General features: G+C 36.8%; 1 protein-coding gene across 3 annotated transcripts; it reads right to left on the bottom strand.

Moving 5' to 3' along the window:
* Positions 1-905: 905 nt before the first annotated feature.
* Positions 906-4,745, bottom strand: LOC147273229 (pectin acetylesterase 8-like). 3 transcript variants are annotated; one of them, XM_086256229.1, is made up of 14 exons: positions 4,490-4,745; positions 4,316-4,386; positions 3,683-3,805; positions 3,456-3,538; positions 3,087-3,213; positions 2,882-2,961; positions 2,713-2,799; positions 2,508-2,632; positions 2,362-2,422; positions 2,204-2,257; positions 2,028-2,105; positions 1,736-1,841; positions 1,395-1,540; positions 906-1,250 (listed from the first exon to the last, which is right to left on the bottom strand). In XM_086256229.1, the coding sequence occupies exons 3-14, from the start codon at positions 3,801-3,803 to the stop codon at positions 1,125-1,127; spliced, it is 1,194 nt and encodes a 397-aa protein (XP_086112355.1). In that variant the 5' UTR covers positions 3,804-3,805; positions 4,316-4,386; positions 4,490-4,745; the 3' UTR covers positions 906-1,124. The 3 variants fall into 3 exon arrangements, with proteins under 3 accessions (XP_086112355.1, XP_086112356.1, XP_086112357.1); XM_086256230.1 differs by having other exon boundaries at positions 4,316-4,745; XM_086256231.1 differs by lacking the exon at positions 4,316-4,386 and having other exon boundaries at positions 4,422-4,745.
* Positions 4,746-14,809: the final 10,064 nt, after the last annotated feature.

The following is a 14,809-nucleotide window of genomic DNA, read 5'->3' as shown; positions in this document are numbered from 1 at the left end:
TATTTCACCGCCAAGAGGTGTTTGTGGTTAACATTTCGTTATTTCGTGGCCAACTTATTTTGTGGTCAAGAAATGTTTTTAACCCTCATTACTTTAGTTTGTAGTTTGAGGCCCAAAGTTCGTTGAGGGCCAAAACTTACTTGAAACTTCTTGCTAGTGTGGCTCGCAACCCTAATATGTGGGCTGACTATATGGCCACAAGATAAATAAGCCCATTTCAAGTAGGGCCAATAAAAATTGTCACGGCCCATTCACGCGACCAACTCTAAGAAACAAGCTCAATATTATGTGGGGACCAAGTATTCAAGCAATGAGTCCAACTTTAGTAAAAAATTTTATCTTCATTAATGATGAGATTTGATCTAAGATTCTCTTAGAGCCCTCTAAGGAAAGGATTCAAAAAGTCTTTGTAGACAAGTCACCTAGTGGAGCAAGAATGCAATATGATCAAGCAAGGACTTCTATTATGGAAAGAACTTCAATTTTCATCAATGACGAAAATGTGGTTTGCAAGAAGATCAGCCCAAGAATTCTACCATATCTTGGATCCTAGAAGATTGAGTCCCACTCAAATTAGGAGAGTGGAGAGAATTTGGGGCCAAGAAATAGCATTTCACTAGGATTGCACTCTAGACCCTATAAATACATCCATTGAGGAGAAGAAGAGGACACACATTCAACATTCGACACACAAAGCTCAAGAGACACTACACTCAAGTTGCATCAAGTTCCCTTTGTTGCTCTCATAGAAAGTTCTTAGTTCAATTCCTAGTTTCTTTAGCATTCTAGTTTTCAAGTTCTAGGTTTTTTTATGAGGATTGTGGTATCCATTTACTTTATGCAGCTTTGTAACCCATTGATCCTTCAGCATAAAAGATGGTCATATTTGAATAAAGATGGAAGAGTATGAAATATAATTGAGAATTGAGATTAATGATTGATTACATAAACAATGAGGGAAGACGTGCACCCAGCACACAAGTTTTGTTTTGTGGTGAGCTTTCATTATTTTGATGATCACTTGATAAACCACATTTTTTTTCTTGTTGAAGATCATTTAACCTATAAATCTAGCTAATAAAAATGATATATTTGTCACATAAATTAAAATAATAAATCTAATACTATTCTAGGTACTCATTTTGGATCAAAATAAGGTTATGGCAAGTGGGATTGCAAGGGTAAGGACAATCTATCTTTTTGAACGGGCTACGTCCGTAATACCAGTCTCCAACTGCCTTAGCAATTGTCTGCACAGCACAAAAGGTATTTACAAAATTAAAATTAGTCTTTTTCTTTTTCTTCTTACGTCATAAAATATAAAGAGAAAAAAACCCAGAAAAGACTTTGAGAAAAATGGGATGAATAATGAGACTGTATTTGGTGTTATGTACCGTCTTGCTTAGTACTGGAGAGTCAGCCCTTAACCATGCCTCCTGCATTTCAGTTTGACAGTGTGCATAGCAAGAGTCTATGAACATTCCTTTTGATGGAGAGTTGTTCACACCATTTACTAAACTTAAAAACTGCAACCTGAAATCTGAAAAACAAAAACGAAAAAAAATAAAAATTGTCACGTTAACAGACTAAGTAAATTTTTCAGCAGCTGATTTTTCCGATACATCTAATACGTACAATTAGTAGAAAAAATGTGATACATCTAACATTACTCTGTTGAAAGAAATATTATTTCAGGGCATAGTAGTATAAATTAAAGTAGGGTTTTAAGATTCACCTTGCATGGTTTTGAGTTGAGTGGGGGAGCAATTCTTTATATCAAGCTTGCAGTTGTGCCAAGTGCCATGAGGATCGGCAACTCCTGGTGCCAAAATGTTGTTTATCTGGATGCATACATTGACATGAACAGTCAGAGAAAATGAAAGAGAAATGCATGCTCAAAACTCCATTCTTTTCCCTTTTTTTTTTTTTAACAATTATGAAAAAAATGTGGATAGATAAAATTAAAATTGAAATTGCAGCAAAGAGTTTGGGGAAACAATTAACAGAGTCAGGGGGTTTAAGCTAACCTGCCATGAATCATAGGCTGCATTTACAAAGAATATTGGTGTCTGGATTTGCGATGCCACATATTGCGGGAAGAAGCACTAGAGTTGTTTTTAAAAAGTATGCATCATTAGAATTTACAAGGGTGAGGATACATATAGTCACAAGTGAAAAATCATTGCAATATAGCAACACTTACCAAACCTGGGCTCAATCTTGAAATGCAAGATGAAGGCAAATTCTTCACGGAACCCTGCACAAAGTTGGCAATCAGAAATGGGGATTGATGTTTGTACAACATGTGATATATATATATATATATAGAGAGAGAGAGAGAGAGAGAGAGAGAGAGAGTACATGTGTTGTAACAACATCATTGAAAAAGCCTTTAATGTGTTGTGCTCCAGAAACATCCTTTCTGTTATTCATTACCGGGTGTATAAGCAACTCTCAGATAGCTTGGAATACAAGGCAAAGGCAGAAGGTACTAAATTTGAGCTTACACATTAATGAAGTAACCAGCATCTGAAAGGCATTTCACATTGGTTCGAACAGGTAAGAAAGCACGAAAATTATCACAATGAAGAATAGAAGTCAATCCCCCAGCAGAACAACCAGAAAGAATAGCCTGCAGTCACATGTCCCAATAAGTTATCACAACTGAAGATAACAGAACTGAAATTGTTGACATTTAATGGGTGATCATACATTGTGAGCATTCCCCATTCCTTTTGCTAATAGATCGCTGATCACCGCGCGAAAAATCCTTGCTCCTCTGAAGTGAAGACCAGTAGCCTGCTCAAATTGTTATACACTAGATTCAGAATCTGTGATGTATGTAAAGCTTGTACTACTAATTGAATGCTAAGAAACTCACAGGGTTTATTGCTTTAACATCACCAGTGAATGAAGCCCCATCACAGTACCTAACTTTGATTCTATTCCAATTGTAAAAGTCTGACATGGGAAACAGAATGTTTGTTTTAGTGTTAAAAAAACAAGGCAGGCTCAACAGACGATAGAAAATGAAAGCAATTTCCCAAAAAAAGAAATTATTTTTAGTGTAGTTGTAGATGTCAAACCTGGATTAAATGTTTTCATGTTGCTCAGAATCCCAGAAAAAACAATTTCCTTCATTTGCTTAGATGAACCTAAACGAGTTTTCTTACGGGAAAGGCAAGTTGTGACATTGTTACACCATCCTCCTCCCTAACAACCAAACAGAAAGAGAAGGATTGTGACAGAAGAAATTTATAATTATCAAACATTCAAAAGTCCATGCAAAATTTTATAAAAACTTAGCTTCTTTACTAAGCAAAACCAGCAAATCCTTCTAGAAAAGTGACTGAAATTGTTAATGCCTCTTCTGTTTTTTCTTTTTCTTCCTTTTTTTGTTTTTTCTCTTATCAATTGAAAGAAATTGATTGGGGAGCTGAGAGAAAAGGACAAACCTCAATGTGAACCAACCAATTTTTAATTCCTGAACCAAATCCCTTATCAAAGTGGTAAGCTGGGGGACTCCCATCCAAACAAACTGTACAATAGGTCAAAATACAGAAGCTAAATTGAATATCAAAAGAAATTATCTTATTTTCAAATTGAAAACCCGGGAAAAAAAAAAAAAAGAACAAAAAAAAGAGGAAAAAAGAACTCAATTCTAAACAGCATAGTTCTTTACCGGCTCCTTTGGCAACCGCTTTATGGACATAAGTGATTCCCACAGAAACTCCTGCTGCTTTCACCAGTATCACTGCACTTACTATAACATTTAACCATTGCCCTAATCTTGCATCACCCATCTCTGCCCATATCAAATTATTACCAATTAATATACAACAATTCCTTGAAACAAAAATATAGATAAAGACAAAGAAAAGAAAACAGGGGAAACAGAGCATTTCAGTTAAAAAGCATAATTTCATTCAAAATAATTGAATGCACAACCTACAGTAATTGCTTGCAGTAATTCCTCATCATATTAGAATCTGCGGTCTAATATATAACATTTTTTATATATGAACCAATTAGCTCAATCTTCTCGATGGGTTTCTCTAACAAAACAGAAACCCAAATCAGACATTGCAATACAATGCCACCTAAACAAATCCCATCTTTTATACTGCCTCAAACTATGCAACTCACCGTTCATTCCATAGAAAATCCAAAAACAAAAAGAAATAAACCATTGAAATATATTGACAAAGAATAATAATACCCAGAAAATAAATATTCACATGAAATATTAATAACCTCACTTAAATAGTCATAGAAGAAGAAGATCATAAACTGAAATATAAAGAATATCATGTACCTGGAAATATAATGTACGTGGTTGTTAAGCATACATAGAAGAAAAACTGGATCCAAAATTATTAATAAGCTCTGTTTCACAACACAAACAATAGCTCATTATGTACCTGAATGAAAATGAGAAATTATTGTGAAGGACTGAAAGAAAGAAAGAATGTGTTGATAGAAACCCAACCCAGTTCAGCACATTGCCTCTTATGCCGAAACAAAGAGAAACTGAGTTAATAATAATAATAATGGGTTTGAGTAATGGCAGCGAGGGAAGAGAACGAAAGCATTAAATGGAAATGAAAATGGTGGTCAGTGGCTCTGAGTTGTTGTTTCTTTTCTTGCTTTCTTTGTATTTTGTATGCAGAGAGTCTCTGCTTACGAAAGAACAGCTCTTTCAGTTTCGAGCAGCGAACCCAAGAGCCGACACTTATTTCGCTCCCTCCCAAAGAAAAGGTTAATGATTGGATTTTGGGTCGGGTTTTATGCCGGTTTTTGGGCTTCACCCGAGTGGAATAACCCGACCCAACTGCAAAAGTACAGCCTAACCCACAACCACAACAAATAAGAATAACGAATCTTATTCTTATCGACTCATGCGTTGCGTCGTGTCATAAACCGAGAGGCGGAGATTAATGATGGGAGGGGATCCTCTGTGCTGCGGGTAAATTACTAGAAAAATGTCACTGACTTTTAAAAAACTTAATGGACTTTTATTATATGAATTGCTAGGACTCAGCTATTGCATGTGTTGGTCCCCCCACTAATTGGATTAATTTTTGCTATTTTAATTTTTTTTATTAATACCCTTGTAATTTATTAAAATTATTAATGTCAAGACAATTGTCAACCTCCATTAACTTTTTTTTATAAATAACACACGAAACCAGCATAAAAAGGGACATTGACATCTTTCTATAAGGGTTTAAATTAGTTTAATTGATATTATCCGTGTTAAATGAAAATAGTATGACCAAACATGCAGTTTGCCCAATTATATGATGAAATAATAGTAAGGTCTTAGTTTGGATAGTTTTTCAATTGGAAATTTGTGCGCTTTTTTTAAGAAAGTACCTTATTACAATATTTATTAAATTTTAAAGTAAATGATTATAAAGTCCAAATTTCAGCTCTCACTACTTTTAAGATCCAGGTACTTTTTCTATTTTTGAAGGAGGTCCAGTTTATACCAAACCGGTCCTCTTTTTCTTTCTCCGTTTCTTTCTCCGTCTATCTTCCACTCCCTCTGTCATTTCTTTCATTTCAAAGTTAGCATTATTCTCTCTCTCTCTCTCTCTCTCTCTCTCTCTCTCTCTCTCTCTCTCTCTCACTCTCTCCTCGATGTATAGTCATTCGGCCATGGATTGCAGCGAGACCGACCTCCCCGTGCTCGCATCTTCCTCCTCTTCCTTCCCATGGCCTTCGATCGTCCATCCAGTCATCAACGGTGACAAAACGACGCGAAACCTGAGAGTCAACTTCGGTGGAGATCTGCTTCTTCCGGCCACCACGAGGCACCGAACCTGTCGGGTTTTGTTCCTTTCGTCGTTCTGAACAAGACGGTACCCTCCGATCGCCCATCCACCCAGCCATGGCGGCGAATCGACGACAGAGGAAGTGTTGTATTTGATGCAGCGGCTCTGGAAAGTTGACTTCGAGTCTTCTCGGCGGAGGATTCGACTCGGCCACATTGAAAACGCCTCTTCAAGTGCCTGGTCTCAATTAAGGTGTCATCTCCTCCTTTACTTTTTTTTCTTATCAGTAAAATGGAAATCTTATTTGGTCCATTCTGCCTTCGATAAGTTGTTTAATTCAAATAAGATATTGGCCACCACGAGGAACCTGAGAGTCAACTTCGGAGGAGAGGGGTTGAAGATATTGGCGAGGGCGATTGAGAGGTTTGGCAAGGTGTATCAGAGAGTGAAGGCCGAAAAGTTGAGGCAGATGGTGGAGTTGGAGAAGCAGAGGTTGTAGTTCGCCAAAGACATGGAGGTACAGAGAATGGGGATGTTCATGGACACGTAGGTCTAGCTCGAGCAAATCAAGCACAGCAAGCGATCTGGCTCTAATGGTAAGGCAAATCTCTCATCTTTTTTTTTTTTTTTTGTCTATATTATATTTATTTTTGGTTTGTGTTTTGAGGACTTTATCTGTTGGTTTATGATTTTGTTGGATGTTGTTCATATGCTTTTGTTGAGAAGGTGTACTGAATTTGTGTATAATCTGAATGGGCCTTGCCTTTGAAGCTTCTGTTAATTGTGAAGATCCAAACTCATGCTGATTGAGAAATTTAAAATTAGAGGTCTTACTTGAACTTTATAGTGGGCTTTGGCGATGTAGAAATAACTAAGATTGATTTTTGTATATGTTAATTAGAAACTATTTGCTTGTGTGCAGTGCCAAAACTTCAGTTCCCCCTTTGTATTGGTTATGACACGAATGCCAGATTTGGGGGTTTGAGTTGCCAGAGCTCTTACCAAGCAATTCATGTATGAGAACTATGATATGGAGAACTCTGAATTATTGGGAGGAATTTCAAAGCTTTGGTTTGGCTCGAGCTTAACTTAATGCGAACTAAGTTGTTTTAATATGTATCCTATGGAGGACAAGTCTAGGCGGCTAGGGATGGGAGTGGGTTGAGCTTGTTCATAGTTGTCTCTGTTTTGACAGATTTGGGCGGAGCAAGCTGGTCTTCAATCTGCCTCCTGTTGCTTAGCTTTGTAAGCCAATGAATATCATGTTCTCACGGCCCTTGTCTCTGGGTATGATAACCATTTCTCCCTTGATTCTTTTTTGGAGACACAATCTCATTCACAAGGATTGTACTAAGTTTAAATTATATTTTCTAATTTATTGTTACTATCAAATAGTAACAATACTTAATTGCCACTGCCGGGCAGTAACAATACTTAATTGCCACTACCGGGCAGTAACAATAGATGATTGTTACTGCCGAACAGTAACAATAAGTGATTTTTGAATTTGGTTTTGATGTGTATCTTGCATTTTTTAACTAATTTTTATGTGATTGCCACTACCTGCTTGATAGTGACAATTGTTAAATAGTATTTTTTTGACAGTGGCTATTTTTTTGGCAGTGGCTATTGTTAAAAAGAAATAAATAAAAAAAACAGAAGACACACGGCAGCTTCAACAAAAAAGAAAAAAAGAAGAAGACACATGACAACTTCATAAAAAAAAAAAAAAAAGGAAGTACATGCCTGCTTCAGCAAAAAGAAAAAAAGAAGAAGACAAAGATTTTTGTTTTTTATGTGTTTATGTTAGAAAAATACATAAGATTTGTATATGTATGTTGTTTATGGGTTTTTTTTTTAGCACAGTGCGAATAGTCATTGTTCGATAGTGGCAATAAATAATAATTGCCACTGTGACAGTAGCAATTAGGTGATTGTTACTGTGTGATAGTAGCAAATTATCAATCACCTAATTTGTTACTGTGTGACAGTAGCAATTAGGTGATTGTTACTCTCTTAATTTTGTGATTTTCTATGGTTTGAATTTTGGTGATTGTTATTGTATGACAGTAACAAGATATATTAGTTATCTTCAATAGGTGATTGTTACTGTCAAACAGTAGCAATAGTTGATTGTTACTATCAGACAGTAGCAATAAGTGATTGTTATTATCAAATAATAACAATACCGGATTATCATTGCCAGGAAGTAGCAATAAGTGATTGTTACTATCTAATAATGATAATACTTGATTGTCACTGCTCGGCAGTAGCAATAGATAATTGTTACTATTCGATAGTAACAATTATATTTACTATTAAAACATAAAAGATTATGGATGTCTCATCTTGATTTTTTTTATTTTATATTAGTTATTATTTAACATGTTTATGAAATGAAAGATATCTAAATTATGATATATTTTTTTTTGGATAGTTTATGTACTAATTGGCATTGCCAATTGAAATGAAAAAAATAAATAAAAAAATAAAGGAAAAAATGACATTTTAAAAAATACTGTAGCGCGCTACAGTAACGGCGTCACTGTAGCGCTGTTACTGTAGCGCCGGGTTTTTAAAAGTGGGCCGCTACAGTATTTCACTGTAGCGTTTGGGCCGGATGAATAGTAAATTTAAAAAAATAGACTTTAAAAAAAAAAACCCTAAATTTTTTGCTTGATTTATTAATTTTTTTAATACATTAAAAAGAATCAAATTTTAACATATTCTAATTTTAACGCATTACCACACTCTCAACCTTACCGCTTGACTAACTTCAAATTAATATTTAGTAAATTTATATTAAATGGAAGAGCAAATTACAGTTTTTTTGTCAAATAAATCGTTATCTGCTGATGTGGCAATAATATTTTTGTCTTTTTATCCATATTTAAAAAATAATAATATTTTTAAAATTTTTGAATAAAAAAATTTCTTAAAATAATTAAAATTAAAAATTTCTTAAAATTTTTTTCCCCCCTCCCCCTTCCCCAGCCATGACCCACGCAGCACCACTCATCCCCTCCCTCCAACCCTACCACCACTGACCAGCCACCCTCCCCACCCTTTGCACCAGCCGGCCAGCCACCACCCACTCTCTGACCCAGCCCCTCCCCGCCCTCACCACCTCACCCAAGCCCGATTCATCTGCAGCAAGAAATAGAGCAGCCTCTGTAATATGCTTAGCCTTCAACACAGTGCCCTTCAAGTTGGCTATGGCAGAGCTATTGGCTCCAAGCTCATCTTGTAAGCTTTATATGAAAGAGGGGTCGCAACTCCAAATGGAGAAATGCAATTGACTCAAATCCCATACCCCCCAAGCTCACTACAGGCTGCTCTAACCAGACCCACCAGAGCATTACCCTTCTCCCCCCCCCCCCCCCCCCCAAACCCAGCCACGCCCCACCCCTCACCCAAGCCCGACCCACCACCCAGCCCCTCCCTGCCCTAGCACTTCTCCCTGTCGCACCCTCCCCGCCCCCACCCCTCTCCCTCGCCCTCGCAACCCAGCCCCTCCCTGCCCAAGCACACCGCAGCCCCAGCCCCGTCGCACCCTCTCACCCAGCACCAGCCGCCCCGCCCTCTTTCTTCTTCCCCACCCAGAACCACCCCCTGCCTCTCTCCCCCCTTCACCCGACCCAACCCATCTCTCCCCAATTTTTTTTTTTTTTAAGTTTTATTTTTAATTTTTAATTTTTAATTTTTAAGAAAAACTAACTGGAAATGGAGGATGGTGATTTTATTGATGCAAAGTCTGATCAGATTGTTTAAAAGTTTGGTGATTTTATGGATGCAATTTGGTGATTTTACTGATGCAATGTCTCCCCCTAAATTTTTTTTTTTATTTTAAAAATTTTTATTCAAAATTTTTTTAAAATATTATTTTTAAATGTGAGAAAAAAGACGAAAATACTCATGTCCTGTCAGCAAATAACGGTCTATTTGACAGAAAAACTGACGAAGGTACTATTTTGACACAAAATAAAAGTTGAGGTACTTTTTTGTAAGTTTTTAAAATTGTGGTACTAAATTGAAACAACATGTAAAGTTGAGATACTAAATTGTAATTTGCTCTAAAGGGAATGATGATTTGCTTTTCTTACAAAAATGTTTTTCTTTCTTTTCTTTTTTATTCAAAGGAAGGAAAGGTGTAGGACAAGAAATATGTGCTATATTATTGGAGCTAGTAGGCCCCCGTAATATATTTGTGTTTTATACTTTTATTTATCTGTTTTGAAATTTCTTTTAGGATATACTTTTAGAAGTCATTTGTGCTTCGGGTTGACATAATTACAATAATCTAAAATTCCACTACATGCTTTTCAAGACTAAATAAATGCCTATTTAAAATTGATATCAACCCCATCTATGTATAAGCGAGAGTTGGAATGTTGCTTGTGAGCATTCGTTGCATCATGGACATGGCGCTCTAATACTAAATTTTCAGGATTGAAAGAGATCACTAATCTTGCATAAAAAATGGTTGAAATAAAGAAAGATCAAGTTTACTTGCTTTTGACACTAGCATTAATCCTACTGGTTGCAATTGGAAGTGTAGAGAGAGTATTTTCTGCTAGGCTTATTACTACTTTTGCCCCTGATATTGGAACGAAATCTCGATTCACCCTCTATCATTTTAATTGTTTCAATTCACCACCTAATAGTATAACCCGTGTTTCAATTAATCTATTAGACTCAATTCTATCATGACTGCCATAAACCTTGCTAACGTGGCGCTTACATGGCAGGGCATATTGGTTATTTTGACCAGCCTGGACCACTTAGCAACCCTTAATTTGCCACAAAGACATAAAGTGGGACCCAGCCCTTTAATTTAATACAAAACTTAAAAAATAAAAAATTTAAATTTAAATTTAAAAAAAATTTAAAAAAACAAATAAAAATAAAAAACCCTCCACCCAACCTTAACCCCGTCGCACGCACACACCCACCCACCCAGCCCCTACCCAGTCGCACTCCCTCAACCCTGCCCAGCAGCTGGGATTCACAATGGTACCTACACTTCTCAAACCCTAGACTACCATATCCAACTGCACCAACAACCCATTAGCCTCGGGAGAGATCCAGATCCAGATCGGGTCGCACCCACCCAGCCTCAGCTCCGCAGGTGAAGGGCAAGAAATCGATTTGGTGGAAATCGACGACGGAGCAATACATTCCATGTCACACTGTCGCCTGGATTTTGGACTCGATTGACCTTGCCAATTGAGATAGGCAGTGAGTCGGGCAGAGAGAGAGAGAGAGAGAAATTAGTTGGGTGAGGGAGTGCGACGGGGCGGGGCTGGGGCCAGGGGAAGGGGGTGGCTGCGGGAGGGAGGGGCTACGTGGGAGGGGGTTGGTCAGGGCTGGGTAGGGGGAGGGAGGTGGGTCGGGCCTAAGGTATGGGTAGGGAGGGGGAATGGGTGGCCTGGGTCTGGGAAGGGGGCGGGGGAAGGGTGTTTTTTTCTTTTATTTGTTTAATTGTTTCTTTTAATTTGTTTTTGCTTTTTTAATTTTTTGTTTTAATTTTTTAAGTTTTGTATTAAATTAAAGGGGTGAGTCTCACTTTGGGTCTATGTGGCAAAATAAGGGGTGCTGAGTGGTCTAGGCTAGTCGAAATGACGAATATGCCCTGCAATGTCAACAAAGTTAACGGCAGTCATGACGAAATTAAGCCGAAGGGGCACATTGGAACACGGTATGTACTATTAGATGGCAAACTGAGACAATTAAAACGAGAGGGGTGAATTGAGATTTGGTTACAATGTCAAGGGGCAAAAGTAGTAATAAACCTTTCTGCTATGAATATTGTAAAAAATCGATTGCGTAATTGTTTACACCCTAAATTGGTTTTGGGCCATGACCACAGCTAAGCCCATATGTTTGATAATACCAATCCGAGTACAGATGTAAGCAAGCCCATTTGGTTGAAGCTCAAAACGAAAATACAAAGAAGGAAAGTCCAGATGTCGTCGAGAGTCCTTGGCAGACTAGGATTTTTAAATCAGATAAGGCAATGATGAGTTGCTTTGGTGTAAAGAAAGGAGGAGAAAGAGTCTGAAATCAATAAGGATAGGGTTTTCTCAACCCTAGGGGGCTGATCATTATAAAAACAAGGCATTGGAGGCATAAATTCTCTCTCAACACAAATTAAGCACAAGCTTACAACAACTCAAGTTCCAGATTTCTCGCAGATCTCAGTTTTCAATCTTGTTCTAGTTCTTTTGTTTTTGGCTCTGCTAAGATCTTTTCTTAGTACTAATTTCTCTTAGTTATTGTTTGTTTTCGTTGGTTATTTTCTTTCATCATATTTGTCATAAGAACTTGTATTGTCACTCAATTTCAAGATAATCAAGTCATTCATACCTTTTTCATTAAGATTCATTATTTTGCAATTCATCTCGTTACTCAAGCTACAATTTTACGTACTTACGAATTTGAATATCAAGTCATTGAAACAAGTGATTAAAGTCCTTGAGGATCAAGGCAAGTAGAATCTCAGCGAGCGTTTGTTCCTTGCTTGCTTACAATCATTTCATTAGAAGACAGAGAATCCGACGCAAATCAACAAATTCAATATATTTTCTATTATGGCTATTTAGCCGAGAATAGTGGCACGCCTAAATCATTAAACTATGACTGCAATGTTTCTAGCTAAGATTTTGGCCAGGCTTGCCGAGATCTTTAGAGGTAACAATAATTGAATGGGAGATGAATGAATGAATGATTGGTTGATTGTGTTCATTGAGAAAGACATGTTTCTTGGTATTGATAGTGAAGTTATTATGCAGCGATTACAAAATATGAAAACTCGTAGAGGACACTTGTCACTATAGTGAATAGAAATATGATATTTTTGTGGTGCTGGAATATTGTAATTTTTTGGTGCACTAACATATTGTAATCTTAGAAAATCTTGTGGTGCTAACATATTGTAATGAATAGAGAAGGTGCACATAATGATTTTACAATGGCTAAGATATCATACTTCTATGTTTTTTGCTAGTTATGTTCCTTTGCTATAATATTATGTGATGTTTTTTTGTTCATAAACCAATCAAAAATTTTCCTTTAAATTAATATTATTTTATGTTTGACTTCAAAGATTTTGAAGTCATAGGTGAGCTTTAAAGTGGAAATGCCTCAATGAAGATGAACCGATGGTGCCCCCATAGGTATGTTTCTTGGCTCTGTCAATGCTTATAGATATACTTTATGTCTTTTCTTATATAAATGTTGTTGTTTTCTTAGAACGAATTAAATAACACAATTCTAAGTATACTTGCAAGTGCACGAATCGCATCAATAGCAAAGCATGTAAATACGAGGTCGATCCCACGAGGAATGGTTAAATACACAACAAATCAATTTGATCTATCCACTAACACACACACACAATATAGGGGGTTGTAAGTTGTGAAACACACGCCCACCACCAAACACATGCACACGCCCAATTGTCTTGCAATGTTAAGATATCTGAATCTATCACATATTAAAAGATAACAACTATTATGGTGTCATGCAATTCAATGTAAACACACACAATTAAGTTTGTTAGCCGAAAGGCCTTGATTATCGGACACTCTTTAACTATGTTTTCCTTATTCATAAATTAAGAGCTTAATTATCGATACTTAACCTAGTTAACTCACATGTTTTTAGGAAGCTTGATTATCGTCTACCTAAGCTGTTAACCATGCAAGAGTCATTAAGAACTTATGAAAACAGCAAACACATAGAGCATGATAGAATCTTGATTATCGATCTAGATGACATATATGAAATTTATTTATCAAAGATAAGTTCTTAGGTTATCTTCTTGTTACCTACTGAATTGATTAGCTTGATTATCACCTTTCAATTTCATAACAATTACTAGATGCAAACATACCTAAGGTGGCCAACCAAAGAATGAAAACAACTAGAATCAATTTAACCAGACAATAGGAATTAATCACATGCAAACTTCACATAAAATCACATGGCTTTATTTCATTATGGATATCATCATAATCTTAACATGCAAGAACAATCAAATTAACTCATAAATAAATTGAGAAACAAAAGAAACATAACATATATAAATTCTCAATCCATTGCTGAACAAATAACTAAACTAATTGAACAATTGAAATAAAAGAAAATTAAGAAAAAGCATAGAGGCGGCTGCGGCACAAGAAGGAGCAAGAGAGAGAGACCACACAAGCTAGGGTTAGCTAGGGCTTGTGGCAAAATGGCTATCTTCTTCTCCCTCTCTCTAGAAATCTGAAAAGTATTGAAAATCTAAAATTAATTGTTATGAATTATAAGAGAATGGGGTCCTTATATAGGAGTGAGGAGGTGAAGCTTTCCTTGTCCCACAAGGCTAGGGTTTTCAGCAAAGAGTTGGGCTTTAGGCTGAATTTGGACTCTTTTGGGCGTCACTTTCGTTTCTGCTGCACTATCTTCACTAAAATGACTATATCTTGAGCTACGCAACTCGGAATCAAAATCCGTAAAATTCCCTGCGAAGCTAACACCAGTAGCTTTCCAACCATATATGGCATGACACCTTATTCAATATGGATAATTACAGAATCACTGTCGAAATTCATACTTTGTTTTGCAGGGTTTTGACTTCTTCTTCAACTAGGATTCCTTGTGATTTTTGACTGAATCTTGTGAGATTTTCCTTGAGCATGAAGGATTCCTTCCTTGGGCCTTCGATCAGCTGAGTGAGTGCGGCATAGGCTTGGGCTCTTGGACTTTGGAATGGCACAATTTGGGCTTCCTCCAATTGGGTTTGCAATAAGCGGATGACCTTGGTCCTTTGGGCTAGGGTTATGCGTATGGCCCATAGTGCATGGGCTGCATGTGTGGTCCATGTCATGTGATGATGTGGCACGGTTGATTATTGACTTTGACTAAAAGTCAACCTTGACAAAAAAGATTTACCAAAAGATTATGTCTAAGATTCTCCAAAGATTCCTTCTAGATTTTAGATCCTTTTAGAAGATTTTCTCAAGATTTTTTTTCTATTTTTAGCTCAA

The sequence above is a fragment of the Dryas octopetala genome, chromosome 9 (assembly GCF_963921425.1).
Source record: "Dryas octopetala chromosome 9, drDryOcto1.1, whole genome shotgun sequence".
Lineage (NCBI taxonomy): Eukaryota > Viridiplantae > Streptophyta > Magnoliopsida > Rosales > Rosaceae > Dryas > Dryas octopetala.
Note: the sequence above shows the minus strand (reverse complement) of the source record. Positions and strands in the feature narration are given on the sequence as shown.